General features: G+C 38.9%; 1 protein-coding gene across 1 annotated transcript in view; it reads left to right on the top strand.

The window, feature by feature from the left end:
• The window catches only part of HECW1 (HECT, C2 and WW domain containing E3 ubiquitin protein ligase 1), a 251,826-nt gene extending 245,460 nt beyond the window's left edge, over nt 1–6,366 (top strand). The window contains exon 28 of the mRNA XM_030445676.1: nt 5,895–6,366. Within this exon, the coding sequence (XP_030301536.1) occupies nt 5,895–6,006 (112 nt within the window). The 3' untranslated portion in view covers nt 6,007–6,366. The remainder of the gene's footprint in view (nt 1–5,894) is intronic.
• Nucleotides 6,367–14,648: the final 8,282 nt, after the last annotated feature.

The following is a 14,648-nucleotide window of genomic DNA, read 5'->3' as shown; positions in this document are numbered from 1 at the left end:
TGCTGCCAAGTATACACAGTGTTAAGAAATACATAAAACATACAGGCTAAACCTGGAGGCACCCTAGATCCTTATTGAAGCAACTAAATAAATGTAATTTTAAACTTTGGGTTTTTTTAATGCCTGGTTATGGCTTGCTCATGCTTATTTAGATTTACTTACATATTTACTTAGACTTAGAGGCTAACAAAAAATTCATATGTCATATCCTGTAAGCCTTTTGGCCCCTGTGATACAATGTGAGTGTAACTAACTTCAGCTACTTAAAACAAGCCACAATAAGCCCTTGTCCTTACAACAATTCCTAAAATTTCATGGTGAGAGTTACCCTTGCTCCACATTTTCAAAGTCCTAGGTAAAAAAAACCCAAAAAAACAGACTGCTTTCTCATGTCTTAGCAATCACCAGACTTAGTCATTTATATGCTTAAGTGCATATTGCACCTCTTAATTACTGGCCTTAGTTCTTGGGCCCTGACCCAATAAACATGATGCTGGGAGAGGTTTTACAGAAGCTTGCGTAGAGCTGAAGTATTTGGCTTTCATCAAATCCAGGTAGATGGTGGGTCACTGGGGAAAGGTTAGTCTGGCAGTTGGGTTTTCAGCTGCTTCATGAAGTATCAAGAAAATGTTTAGCTCTATCAGAAGAGTCTAGGACTCTTCATTCCCTCACACCTGCTCCAGATGGGTGTTAGGTGACTCTCCCTTACCTCTTGTCCTTACACTTCAGCAATGGAGCATGGAACTGCCATTTGCTTATAGTGATCAGCTCTGCTTTTGCACTTGTGACAGCACTCCCAGAAAAGAGGCATGGTGCAAATTTCTAAAATGCAACAGTTTTTGAAGAATAACCACTAAATACATAATGCCTAGTGAAAGCACTGAGAATAAGAAAGACTTCTTCAGGAAGGCTGAGAATCTGCTAGCTTCATTCTAAATTGGTGTGCTTGTTCATCAGTACCAGTTCCTCTACATGAGCAGGGTGACTGTGGTGTAATATGTTCACCAAGACAGATAAGAGTGAGGTTATACCAGTGATCTATTTCTGGAGTGCATGTGTGTGCCAGACACATCATTCCTATCTATATTTACTTCTGAGTACACACACATCAGAAAGTCAAAGCACTGCACAGTTCAGAGGTGCTGTTCTAATCCCAGATCTCCAGGTGATGTCCCCAGAGCAGGTTCCAAAGAGACTGCCAGATTTACAGGTGTCAGTGTAAACCTGCAGCGTGGTTTCTTCCAAATGGATTTAGTTTGTCACATGAAATGACACTGAATAAGTAATGGATTCGACAACTTGTTCATCAACGTTGAATTTTACTCTCCCCATCTAATATGGAAAACTTTCTTCCAAAATAAAAAAGTTATCTGAGTAGGGATAATGGAGAATTCTTCCAGATATAGCTTCTGAAGCAGGAAGTCTCTTTTCACCTTTCCTGGGTCATGTAGGTATTTAACACAGAACCAGTTTCAGCAGTAGTTTCGCAAGAAGCTGTTCTTTGTTCACCACCGAGCATTAATGAATAGACACTGGCTTTCTAGCTGAAATAACATTTCTTCATCTGATATTGTGGGAGCAGAACTTCTGATCCAAAATAAACCTGTACAAAAAAACTAGCAGTGTTTTCTACTAAAGCTATAGGAGACAACAGTTCCCTCTTCTTAAAACTTCAGCCTGAATTAGTGTTCTGTGCCTGCAAATGCTGCTGTCCCATCTTCTGCTTGTGCTCCTCATCTGGCCAAAACTCTTGTCAGCTCCAAGCTTATTTCTCTTTGAGTACCAATTAAGTGAGGACCTCAGCACATATCCCAGCAATTCAAATAATCATGTTCGATGTAATGAGGTCACTTTCCCCATCAGTGCAGAGCTGTAACTACCCTTTCATCAAAAGAGATTTTCATTTATCAAGGTAATATTAGTGATTACCACTAATCTGTCTCTGTTTTATGTATGATAAAGATTACCAGTGCTAGCAAATACCTGATCGTTTGTAAGAGAATTCTGACCCTCTCCATTAGATCATCAAGTATTGAATCACCCAAATATCCCATATAGCAAGTTTTAAAAGATTGTGTATGACTACAAAGACCTTTGTTCCTATCATTTCCTTCTTTCCCAGTGGACAGTGTGTGTGCTGTGCTCTCTTTTCTTATAATTTTCTTGTAGTTTCTTATCTCCTATCCCTCTCCTCTTTCCTCATTTCTCACATACAACAGAAATACCATCTACAAATCCACGTTCATCTATTAAACAGTGGTTCCCAGACAACATATGACTGTTCCATCTTACAGACAACAGGAACAAATGTTGATACCTCTGGGTCCTGAAGCTGATCAAAGAGAGGTTTGTGAGTTTATCCACAAAAAGCCAGGGGAAAAAGAGAAGTGCCCAGTTTCTGTCTGACAGGCATAGTTATGTTAGAATGCAAGTCTAATTTAGTTTATAGGTTGAAGCTATAAATAAGATAGGAGGGATTCTGAGCATTTACTGCCTTTGGACTCTCGTTGTTGTAGAGATTAAAGGAAGTGACAAAGAAGAATGCAAAAATCCTAAAATCCTCATAATTTTTAGAAAGAATTCTTAAAAGAAAAGAAATAGTGCAGTACTGTGAACAGTGAGTTATATTTAAGGTTCAGACGCACCAAAACTACTTTGAGCAATAAAGACAGACTGCTGGGAAGAATAAAGTTTTAAGTGATCCATTTACTGCTTTCCTTACTAAAGGATGAGGGCACATGAGGGTCAGAGTTGGTTTACATTACTTTATCTTGCATTTTCTTCTAGGGAAGCCAGAATCTTTCCCATAAAAGTTCTTAGCAATCTAATTTTTATTCCAGACTTCTCACTCCCTGAACACCCTCTCAAATGACAGCAGGCTTACATGGTAGGAGGCTTAATCAAGGGAAGAAAGACTTTTCTCATTGCAATGACTATTTCTTGCACTGCTGTTATAATGTTTTCACCCCAATATGTGCAGCAAACCCAGTATTACAAAATAGCAAGTATCTTCTGGGTTATTCTTGCTGTAGTCATGCTCACTGGGATCAGTAGTAGGAGGTCAACACCATTCAGGAGGCATTTACCCCTTTGGAGGACAAGGCACAGAATTATGAGGCAGTGGTGGATATTCTGGAAAATATCCTTGCCTCTTAATTGCCCTATGTACTGCAGTGTCACACAGCAAAATGATATAACAGACTAGAGGCTGAGCAATTTCTTTTCAGTCTGATGTGGGAAATACTTTTCAGTTGCAAGAAGCAAAGGTGCTGTGCACAGCAATTCTGAGGAGAGAGAACACTGAATGAGAAGTCCAAAGTCAACCCTCTCTCTTATTTTAGGTGAGGCAGAATATGTTGTTCAGTTACACAAGTAGACACTGTCTGACATTTACAGCAAAGTACTGATTAGACCCATAGCTGAATGTATACCAGATAATTTTAGATGTAATTATGACTGAGTGGGCTTCACTGGCATGATTGGAGTTGCAGTAGATCCACATTATTTCACAGAGCATTATTTGAAAGCACATTTTTCCCGCAATGCATTGTGTTTTCCACCTTAAGAAGTATAAACCTAACCAGCGCAGGACTACTGAAAAATTTGTTTTCATTTTTTATTTGATGATGTTCTTTTGAATTAAAGGACTTTTTTCTATAAAGTTGTTGAACTGGAGAACATAAGAGTGTTGCCTGGCAAAATGCTTCAGTATTTCTGGACATGATATTTTTTTCTTCCTGTCTTAATAATTGTTTCTTCATGCAATAAACTCTTTGAGACTTTCTACAGAAGAGTAGGAGTTCTTTACTTCTGTAAACCTCGTAATAGGAAAAGGAATGTGGGCTTTTTTCTGAGTTTTACTAGGTCAAGAATGACTAAAGACAACAGCATTGCAAGGTTGTTCTGTAACGAATATTAAATGAGATATATGATGATCAGTCAAGATGAACATCTGCAAGAAGGTAAACATCAAAATCAGTGGCTGGGGATTTGTCTGCATCACACAGTGGGATGCATGACAGTGATGTCTGAGATGCATCGGTCCCATACAGTTAAACGTGCCAAAGTTAAGTGCCATACAGAGATATTACTTTAGGTTCAGCAAAGTTTTATTAGCAGAATCCACACCTGAGCCACCATGGCTACAGTGCCTCCAGTTCTGGAACCAGGCAGCTGAGGTCCTCAAGACCAGCTGTCTCTGAATGGTGCTCTCTTGCCTATGATAAACATGTTCTGAATGGACTACAAGAATCCTTCAGTTAATTAACTCCCAGTGTTTGATATGCGTTGGCAGCAGATTGCAGAAACACCTTGCACTGCCAAAGATTGCTGAGATAGCAATAAGCAGTGCAGGGCTATGCATGGATCATACACATGAGCTGCCATCTTTAATTTCAAGAGATGTATTAAATAATGGCTTTACTAGTGTTCCTTGCTCACTAAATCACGTGTGCTCCCAGATCATTTCCACAAGTTCGGTGTTTATTGTGCACTCTCTCTGAGACCAACCAGCTAAAAAGTCTTCATTCAGAAGGGGGAAAAAGGATGGTAAAAGCTCTCCTAATTGAAATTGTGTGATGCTGTGAAGATTACATGCCTCTGGCTATTACAGTTCCCTGGCTGCTTTTAATGATTCACTATTGGGATTTGATAAAACTCTCCCTCTGAATCTACAAGTCTCAGGCCAGCCCATCTACCAGTATCATGTTTTTTTGCACTTTGTGGGTGGTCCAGGATATAATGAGCATGGTTTCTAAGTTTCTCCAAGATAGCTCTTCTGCTTCATTTTTGAAGAAATAAAATTCAAGTGTGACATAGAGAAGCTAAAACTAAAACAACTTTGCAGCTTCTAAAAATATTAGGGGCAAGGAGCTTAGACATTGTTAGCCACAGAGGCTACATGTCCTTCTGCAGAGTTTTGTCTATTCACATTTATCAGAGGGAGCGAGAAGAAATGGAAATATGTCTAGCATCATGTAAAACTCTGAGCTGACTGAAAAAAATGAAACCATGAAAATGTTCCCCCTGCTTGTTGAGTTTGCTGTACAGGTTTTCAGTCAGTTGAAATGGATGAACTGTTGAGACAGGGACTGTTTCTTTACGCTGCATTTGTGTAGCACCTCGCACAGTGAAGTGCAGTCCACATCTGGGTCTAATTGATGCTACCAGAAAAGCTATAACAAAGAAGAGGCATGCTCTTAACCCATGCCATGGCTTGTTTTTTTGAAGCTGCTGCCAACTGGGGGTTAAATATAATGATAGAACTCAGGGAAGAGAGGTTCATCAAGTTGCCAGCTTGCTCTGCAGAAAATATTTGGCTTTTGCCTTGGCTACTACAAATAAATAGCATTTAAAGGCCAGACTTGCAACAGATGGCCAACAGCTGACTTACCAGAACATTTTCAGCAACCTTCCTTCTTCAGTTAGCAGATCTCTGAATGGTCTTTTACCAGTCAGCCCTGCCTCACTATAAACACATGCTAAGCCTATTTTGTCATACAGCTGTATACTTGGCCATTGGTGCAAAAGTTACTAGCTGCTCATGTAGGATGCACAGGTGGATTGTGGTTTGGTTTGGTTTGGTTTGGTTTGGTTCGGTTTGGAAAAACTCAAAGCAACCAAAATTCTAGTACTGGAGTTTTCTCTTTATGATGATGTTATGTTGTTACTTAGCTTGTGTTTTCTATTTGAACTATCCATGTGTATGTGCCTGTACATTTCCATACCTCAGATTTTGGTGGAACTTTGGTTTTACTTTAATAGTTAGTTTTCTTTTTATCTCTCTTGAGTGAACTTGAATGTCTTTAATCTCAGTAGGAACTTTTTTTTCTCAGTTCTTATTTTCTCAAGTTACTTAGATTGCACTTAACATGTGGCATATTTTCCTTCTGCAGGGCACACACATGTTTCAACCGTTTGGATCTTCCACCTTACCCCTCATATTCTATGCTGTATGAAAAGCTGCTGACAGCTGTTGAAGAAACTAGCACCTTTGGACTTGAATGAGGTGGTTCAGGCACTTCTGGTGTTTTTCTGGCTGATGATGTCACCTTTCCTACCCACCATCATTGATCTCCGTTTCCCATGTTTTTATTTTTGAAAAGAAAACAAACAAACAAAAAAATCAAGATTGACAAAGCTGTGCATGAAGAACTGCGGCCCTCTAAGATCTAACCTTCATGCTTTCATCCTCTGTTTCCAATGGACTGCTAGTCTGTATGCAATATAAAAACAACTGTCTCAAGGTTTCTGTATATCTCTACATACCTCCATTAATAACAATGAAAATACAAATGCAAGTTACACTACACTTGACCAAATGTTAATAAATGTTTACTTCCACCTTCGTTGATTAAAAAATAAAAAAACCTCATCAAGCATTCCAAGCTTTTATATGCCCACATCTTCCAAATCGATTCACAGTCCATCCTACTTCTTAACCATTGAATCCAGTGCTAGGAGCTGGCCAAATGTATCTACATCCATCCTTGTTTTCCCTGTATGTATTGTCCATCTGAGAGACACCTATGAGCAAAACTGAAATTTTTATATATCCACATAAGTTGCATCAGCTGGAACTGGCCCAGATACATGGTGCAGATAAGACCTTCAGAAACTTACAAACCAACCTGTAACGCAATGCAAAGCATAACAGCGATCCTTACGATTGTTACTTGCCAGTACTGGAGAGAACTTGCACTTCAGAGATATTGGGAGGGGCATCTCCATTGTAATGTTTACCACACAAGAAGCACAAGGTTGTGCACACTCAAGAAGGATGTCTTATGTAGCATAAAGGACAAGGCTCCCTTGCCTTTGTATTGTATATGACAAGGAGAAGGGGAAATAAGAAGAATGTTCTACTCTTATTAATACCTTTGGGTTGTGTTTACCTGATCTTTGTTTTCTGATGTTTAAAATGCTCCTTTCCAAATGAGAAGTGTCGACAATCCCATCCCTTGTGTCAGAAGCCATTTATTTTCTGTCAGGCTGGGCTAATCTATGATTGCTGGAGGCAGTTGCTCGGTTCTGTCGTTTTTCTTTCCTCGTTCAGTGCAAATCTCCAATAATCTCTGGTTATAGACCAGATTTTAGTCTAAGGTCTACTAAATGAGAAGCTGCAGTGAATGAGAGTGCTTGTCAGGGACGAAGGGGACCGTAACTCTATTTTGGGTTAAGAATTAGTTGTACTTCCTCTTGGAGTAAACTCAAAGGCCCTCCAGTCATGTTAGGTACCACTAAACTAAAGATCAAGTTCTTGTTAATACAGGCATAACCCTCTTCAGTTTGGTGTACTTTGCATTCCAACTCTGAAGCCAGGGAATGAAGGGAAAACAGCAGGAGGCTTGTCTTCGAATGAATTTTGCAGTGGCTGTTACAATACTCCAAATGATTCCTATTAATCTTTGCTGCCCTTGTTTTCCAAGGCTAATTTCAAATTGAAAGTGTTTGTCTTAACTGGGAAAAGGAAGTACAAAGTATCTTTACTTCTGACTTCTGACACTAAATATGCTAAAGGATGCCTGAAATACAAAGTGAGAGACTTGGGAAGGATGTGTGAAGGTGAGTGAGAAGGCAACATTGTAGTGTCTAGCAGCTGGGATGAAATACCACACCCCCTTGGGGGCTTGTTACCAGTAGTTTTTTGGTAGCTGTGCTTCAGAGAACTAGAAAATCAGGAGATCAGTTCAATGTCTGACACATCTAATTCCTGTAAGTTTTCTCTCCAGAGAAAAGAATTGGACCCTGCTTTCCCACATATTTTTATGGTGGCTATACAGAAACTCATCACGCTTGAAAAACTGCATTCTGAGAGTTTTAGATCATTTACCTGCTTTGATTCTTAGGTCAGTAGGTGTTTGAAAGTTGATGGACACAAAACCATGTTTCCAAGCAGAAATAGCAGCTTTTGTTAATTATATACAAAATATTTGGGGTATTTAAATTGTCCCATTAATTCAATTTCTGCAATTTTTGAGCCATGTTTTTAGTAATTTACTGTATGGCTTTTACTGAGAACCTGTTTTATAGTACATGTTGTTATTCTTATTGAGTACTCATTTTATGGTTGCATACAGAGGCTGCAACTACAGTCCAGCTTCGTTGTACCATACATGGGCAATGATGCTTCTTATTTCCAAAATTGGAATCTCAGGCATCTATTCCACATGACCAGCCTCACTGCATAGTAGAGATGGAAATCTTAATTTTTTTCTGCAAGTGTCTGTCATGTTGTACATGAATTAGATCAGAGCAAGTCACACCAGGAAAGACTGAACAACAAAATTTTCAGATCTGTGTAATTTCTGCCTCTTCACCATTGAACTCCCACATCCAGTGACTTCTGTATGGGTCCTGTTTTATTCCTGGTGGTGTTAAAAAGTTGCCTGAACTATGTCAGGTGTTGGGTATCTTCTAACAACAGAAGAAATGATAGAGAAGTACCCAACTAGTTGGTTTAATTTTGGCCAAGTAAAATAGTGCATCGAGCTGTCTCACAACACAGATAAAATAAAATAAAAAATTAAAAAAAAAAAAAAAAGAAAATTAAAAATTAAAAAAAAATCCAGTCTTTACAATACTGTATAGTTAAATTTTTTTAAGTATTTAAAAATATATTTTATTAAGAAAAAGTGACACTATTTTTTGTAGCATAATAAAAGATATTTGTATCTCACAGGCAGCATCAAACCCCACTGATTCCAACAAGGATGGCTTTCTCCTGAAACTCTTCTTCCCATGTTCTGGCACTTGCCACACAGGTTAGGTGTCAGGCACCTCCATATTCAGCAGGTGCCATCTCAAGCACCTTGTGTGTCCTGATGTGGGAAACACACAGCATAGCCAGCTACTTCTCATTGAAATCCTTGGTCCAAGTTGTCTTTCAAGAGCTCATTTTTTAAAGGTTGCTTTCTTAGGTGACTCTGCTGACATCAAAATAACAAGGTCATGCAGGTTTTTATGCAAGTTTTTTGGATCTAAAGCCAGGAATAGAGGAAGACAGTTGACCATTTGCATAAAACACAGGAACAGAAAATGCCATACTCTGCTTTTCCTTGCATTGTGTCATTCCAGTCCTCTTCCTCTCTCTTCCCAAATGCCCTGCCCCAGTAGCTTTCCAAGCACTAAGACCATGTCCAGTATATCCGGATTGACGCCTCCCAGTGCGTTCCATTGCATCATTTTCTGGGCCATGCATCTCAGTACCACCGTGATGTTAGAGTGAGGCAGTAAATGGTGCTAACAGGAGAGAGGGAGGAACCCGTGTCCCTTGCCCTGTTATTTAACCTACCCATTATGCAATTGATTGACTTTGTTGTTGTAGTTATGCATATGCAAGGCATATATCCTTGGTAGCCCTTTGATTCAAATGCTGTTACTCACACGTATCTGTGCTCTTACCCAGGTCTGCGTTTTCGTTCGTTAAACACTGACTGTTAATTGCAGAATTTCTGGTTTCATTGTTTTCCCACAGGAAAGCCTAGAAGGTATTCCATAGGGCAGATTTACAGTGAAATAATCTGTTTGGCTCCTTCATTTAAGTTTCCTTTAAACATGGTAGTGGCTAGATTCAGAGATTACATCAACATCAATAGATTTTAAAAAGAACGTGAAAAAATGGAACAGGCGATCTGAGAGCTTTTGTGAAGTGCAGTTTTCAATAGAAGCAGAGACCATCAGTAATTTGTACGTTTGGTTTCAGAAGGCCCAGGTCTTTCTCAAAATAACTGTTGTGATTGTGTTAATGGTAGAGTAAGGGAAAGGGATATTTCTGTTTATGAAATCATGTCGCCATACTTGCATTAAGCTGAAGAGATGAGAATGAAAATAGGTATTTAGAATTATCAGTAAGTCTTCCACCCTGAAGTAGTCTCACTGACTGTTCAACCACATGAACTATGCAGGATTTGACCCAGTGCAAGCAACTATACCTGACTTGTTAATTGCATCGAGTCTTACTAACCTTACAGATTCTGTCACTTCAGCCTGCAATGCGTTACATGAGTGTTCAGTTTCAGTCACATGGCTGTGCATGTTCAGAACTTGACTTTTATGTTCTAGAGAAATCTGTGATTATCGAAAGGCAAGATGTGAGTGCTCCAAAAGGCATCTGACAGAAACCATGAGTTTTGTACAGGTCTGACACAGAGGATGTGTTTCCCCCAGTTTGCTCAAGTGCCGGTGAACTTTTGAATGAACTGTAGCTAATGTTTGAGCTTGTGGTCTAGTCTGAGAGACAGCCTGTGGGGAGGGTGTGTGTTTGTTGGGTTTGTGTTTTATTGTTCTAGTTTCACTGTAAGAAGTAGCTGACATACCTCTAGTTGAAAACAGTAGGATGCTGAATTTGAACGTGGAAAGCAAGTAAGAATAAGCTAAAATATACACGCACAGAGGACGAGTTAAACTCATCCTTCACTACTAATCCTGTGACAGTCTGTGGAATTCCAGAAAGATAAATTTGACTGGAGATTTGTTTAATTTCTGTTGAAATAATAATTACTTGCCCTGTCTCTGCAGTAGTAATAATAGGGCTTCCCAGTCAAGATTAAACACTTTCAGTCAAATGCAGACCAACAGATCTTTCTACAACAAATGCGGTGCTTTTTTATTATTATTCTTGCTGTACCTCAGTGTTCGTTATTAACAGAAAAAAATTACTGCAATATACTGAATCTGGGATAGGTTTTCCAGTAATCACAAGGTCCAAAAGATTGGATTGTTACTTTCTCTCTAGTGAGTCATGTAGTTCCTTTGTTCTAGTAGAAAAACAGATGCCTGTAGATAGTAGATACTAGGTATAGTAAATATTGTACCATTAGCCAAATTCCCTGCAGCTTCCAATTTATCTAACAGAAATATCTGTTATGGTTTTTGTTAAAGACTACATAAAGTCAATGGCAGGAAAGGTCCTCATTACTGGACTGATTTTGCTTATATTGACAGAAAAATGTCACATGATACTCAGGCTGTGCTTTCTATTCAACCATATCACTATAGAGGAATGTCAATAAAATCACTTTGTTATGGCACGGTGTGGACTATCTATTACAAATAACTTACTTCACAGAGGACGTATTTTACTTGAGTGGGTGGAAATTGGCACTAGTGAAAGTCCACTGATGTAAGGAATTGCTGTACCAGGATCTTGCTCTTTCTGACCATTGTATTCAGGCCCTGAAACTGCTTTTGTTCCCTTTCTCAGGGTACATGGCTAAATCTGGAGTGTTCTAAAACAGGAGTCTGCATAACCAAAACCCCCATGCTCCTTTAGACTACCCTAAGACCAGCCCTGCCTCGAAAGCTTGTGAGCTTATTCCTTGCTATAGGAAAGATCTGGACAAACAGGGGGATAAAAGAGATGTACATACTACTTACGCATACCTTGCTTCTAGGTATAATTACTGCATTATAGGTATGAAATGCAAGGGCAGAGATGATTTCTTAATAGCATATGCTGGGTCTGTGTTAGTCGTTGACAGCAAATAAATAGCAAGATGCTCTGGCATTCTCAGGATGTCACACCCATTTCTATGCTGCTCGTCACTGTAATATCTCAGGCATGTTTCATTAGCACATTCCAGGATAGATTAACACGCCTCAGATACACAGTCAGCAGACACCTTGCTGACCATACCTGTTTGCTTACATTAACAGCACCTCATGAGGGATCATGGCACAAGAGGAAAGATGGGAAAGCTTAAATACGAGGAGCAGTTTTTATAAAGAAAAAATGTAAACCCACAGAAGACTCCCCAACAGAAATAGCAAACCTATTGTGCATAAGACAAATGAGTAAGTAGCAAATGTGTGAACTATGTGACTGTGACAACTCTTCAGAGACCTTCTGCAGTTGTTCCTGCATTTCATCATGTGTGGAGGAGCAGAGGTCCAGAAGCCCAAGGCCAGCACTGGCTCTCCTGTGGCAGGGGCATTGGGTTAGCAAGAGTAGCACCCACCCATGTATGTGCTCAAGAAATCTGGGTCTTGCAGCCCAGCCTTTATTCAGAACTTGTCTGGTATGCACATAAGTGTGAGGAGGAAGGGAGAGGAGAGGGTATTTGTGATGGAAAGCTAAGTTTCTCTGAGTTTTTCACATAGAAAGGAAGGAAAAATCAGTATTTACTGAAAGCAGTGAGACCAGCTGCTGATCATGAGGGTTTACCAGAGACGTCAGTTTCTGCAGCTGTGATTCATTTATGTGGCTGGAACTATACGTTTTACCAGAATCCATTCTATGATATATGTCACTGAATTTGAAATAGAGCAACAGTTCACCTGAAGTCCGCATGCATACATCAGAGTCTGTCTTGGTGTGCTTGCAAAACTCTATAATCCTATAGGATATTACAAATAAATAATAATCCCTTTTGACCCTGTGGTAGCAAAGTAATAGGTTTTTTTGCTACAATGGACAGTAAATCCACTTGTGGCCTGATGTTCATTCTTGTACAAGAGGCCAGAATGGACAATAGCTGTGATTTCTGGAGAACAAAGCCACAAAGGATCTGTCGTGTCCCGTCTAATCACAAATCCTTCTTAAGCTGCAAAGCCATGCTCTTTTATTAGTTTTTATTTTAATTCTGGTAACTTTTAAAATCATTTTGGCCTGAAAACACCTTTCCTAGAAATGTCAAAATGAAGAGTGTGTGTCTTGGCTAGTTTAGTTACTACCCTCTTGGAATTAAGTTTTGAAGAAAAAAAAACCCCAGAAAGATACAGGATGCTGTCTGAAAGACAAGGCCTGGTTCTTATTTATATTAGCCTTTAGTGCAAAGCACACTCATATTGTCTTAACTCCAGCATAAATGAGGTTCATCCCCTCAGTGCTATGTTACAGCTCTGTGTGAGTAAATCAAAAGCCACTGGATAACACAAAACCTGCAACTAACGTTGTCTTTCCTGAATTGCTGGCATGTAGGATTTTATATAATTTACTCCCATGGTATTAGAAAATAGCGGGATGGTTTTCTGTGTCAATGATAAAAAACAGTAACACTATGCTTACTTGTCTTGTCTGAAGAGTAATACACTTTAGAGACATATCTTCACCTTTTAAATGTTTTAGTATAAAATAAAAGAAGACCATTTGGGGTTAATTTTTTTTCTTTCTCAGTTACAAAATTATTCAGTTGCAGGAAAGAAAAAAAAAAGTAAACAGTCTGTGGTGTGGGACTTAAAGTCTGTTCAAAAGTTTCAAAGCGGACCATGAACAGCAGTTGAAGAACTCTTGTTGATTTCCCAATGCTGGTTTTCCAGAAGTGCCAAAAACATCAAAACAGCATAAAAAATAAATTGCACATGGTCCTATTTTTTCTGTTTTCAGTACTTAATATGCTTCAGTCCGTAGACAAAGTGTAGGTTCCTAACCAGTGTGCCACATGGTGTCATCAAATTTAGATAACAGCTTTTCAGGAATGTAGCTGGGGCAGTGCTGGAATCTGCTCAGGAACTTGGTTACAAGCTGTGATTTGACTTCAGTACCTCTTTGGTATGTCTTAGTATTAAAACCAATCAGTGACTTCTTAAGAGTGACTGAAATTAATAATACAGACTACTATGTAAGATTATACTTACAATGTATGTGGATATATTTACTGTCAGCTTTGGTGTCTTGAATTGAATATAAACTTTCCTGCTTTTGGCATGTTACTTAACAGCTTTAGTCATTCATGCATTGATTAAAATAACTAGGACCATTTGAGGGTCTCTACCATTATGATCTGTAAAGCACACAACACAGATTTTGAACATCGTAATTGTGCTTCAACTACATATTTCAGTCTTCTTAGTGTACAAACTGAAACAGGTTGTCTTTATAGTCTGGATGGAGACACAAAATAGGTAGCAATGCACCCTGGATTTTGTAAAATGTAGTGTACCTAATTTGTGAAAGATGACTCAGTCTTTGGGACTGCTTTGGCACTGGAGAAAAGCTCTGAAAGTGATCTGAGGTGCACCCAAAAGAATGTTTGGGGACCTATATGATCTATTTTCTAACTCATAAATTATATATATATTATATATGTGTGTGTAATATGTAAAACTCAAATAGAAATTTCTGCAAAGTACGAACCCATGAAAGTATTGAGAAAGGTTATTCTTAAGATTCTCAGTGCACACATTTTTTTTCATCTGTCCTGGAAATAATGAACTCAAACACTATGAGCAAAAAGAGGCATACATATTACTGCCACATGAGCAGCAGTTCATATTAAATCTCTCACAAATACAAAAATAATTCAACAAAGCTGGTGCTAATGATGCCTAGTGCTGCCACTTAGTGGAGCTGTGATTTCTTCCATAAATTGGAACAGTGGAGAACTTTGTTGTTGTTGTTGTTGTTGTAGCTGGTAAGAAACCTCAGTATGTACAAAAGTGTAGCATGGGACTGTTTTTCCAGTAGTGCTGGGTACTTGGAGCTCCTGGGCAAGTGCCTTTATGTGATGTCAAGAGGCATTTGAGGAATACAGGAGTGAAGCACTTGTGGTGAGTAATGTGTTTTCTTCCTGCTGCCTCATGTATGAAACAATCACATAAAAAAATAAGTAGTTTCATCAATGCAAGAAAGATTCAGATGGAACTTAAGAAGCCTGCAGAAATTTCAGCCACAGCAGCTGTTTATCTATCATGGAAATTGAAAGGATTCA

The sequence above is a fragment of the Calypte anna genome, chromosome 2 (assembly GCF_003957555.1).
Source record: "Calypte anna isolate BGI_N300 chromosome 2, bCalAnn1_v1.p, whole genome shotgun sequence".
Taxonomy (NCBI): domain Eukaryota; kingdom Metazoa; phylum Chordata; class Aves; order Apodiformes; family Trochilidae; genus Calypte; species Calypte anna.
Note: the sequence above shows the minus strand (reverse complement) of the source record. Positions and strands in the feature narration are given on the sequence as shown.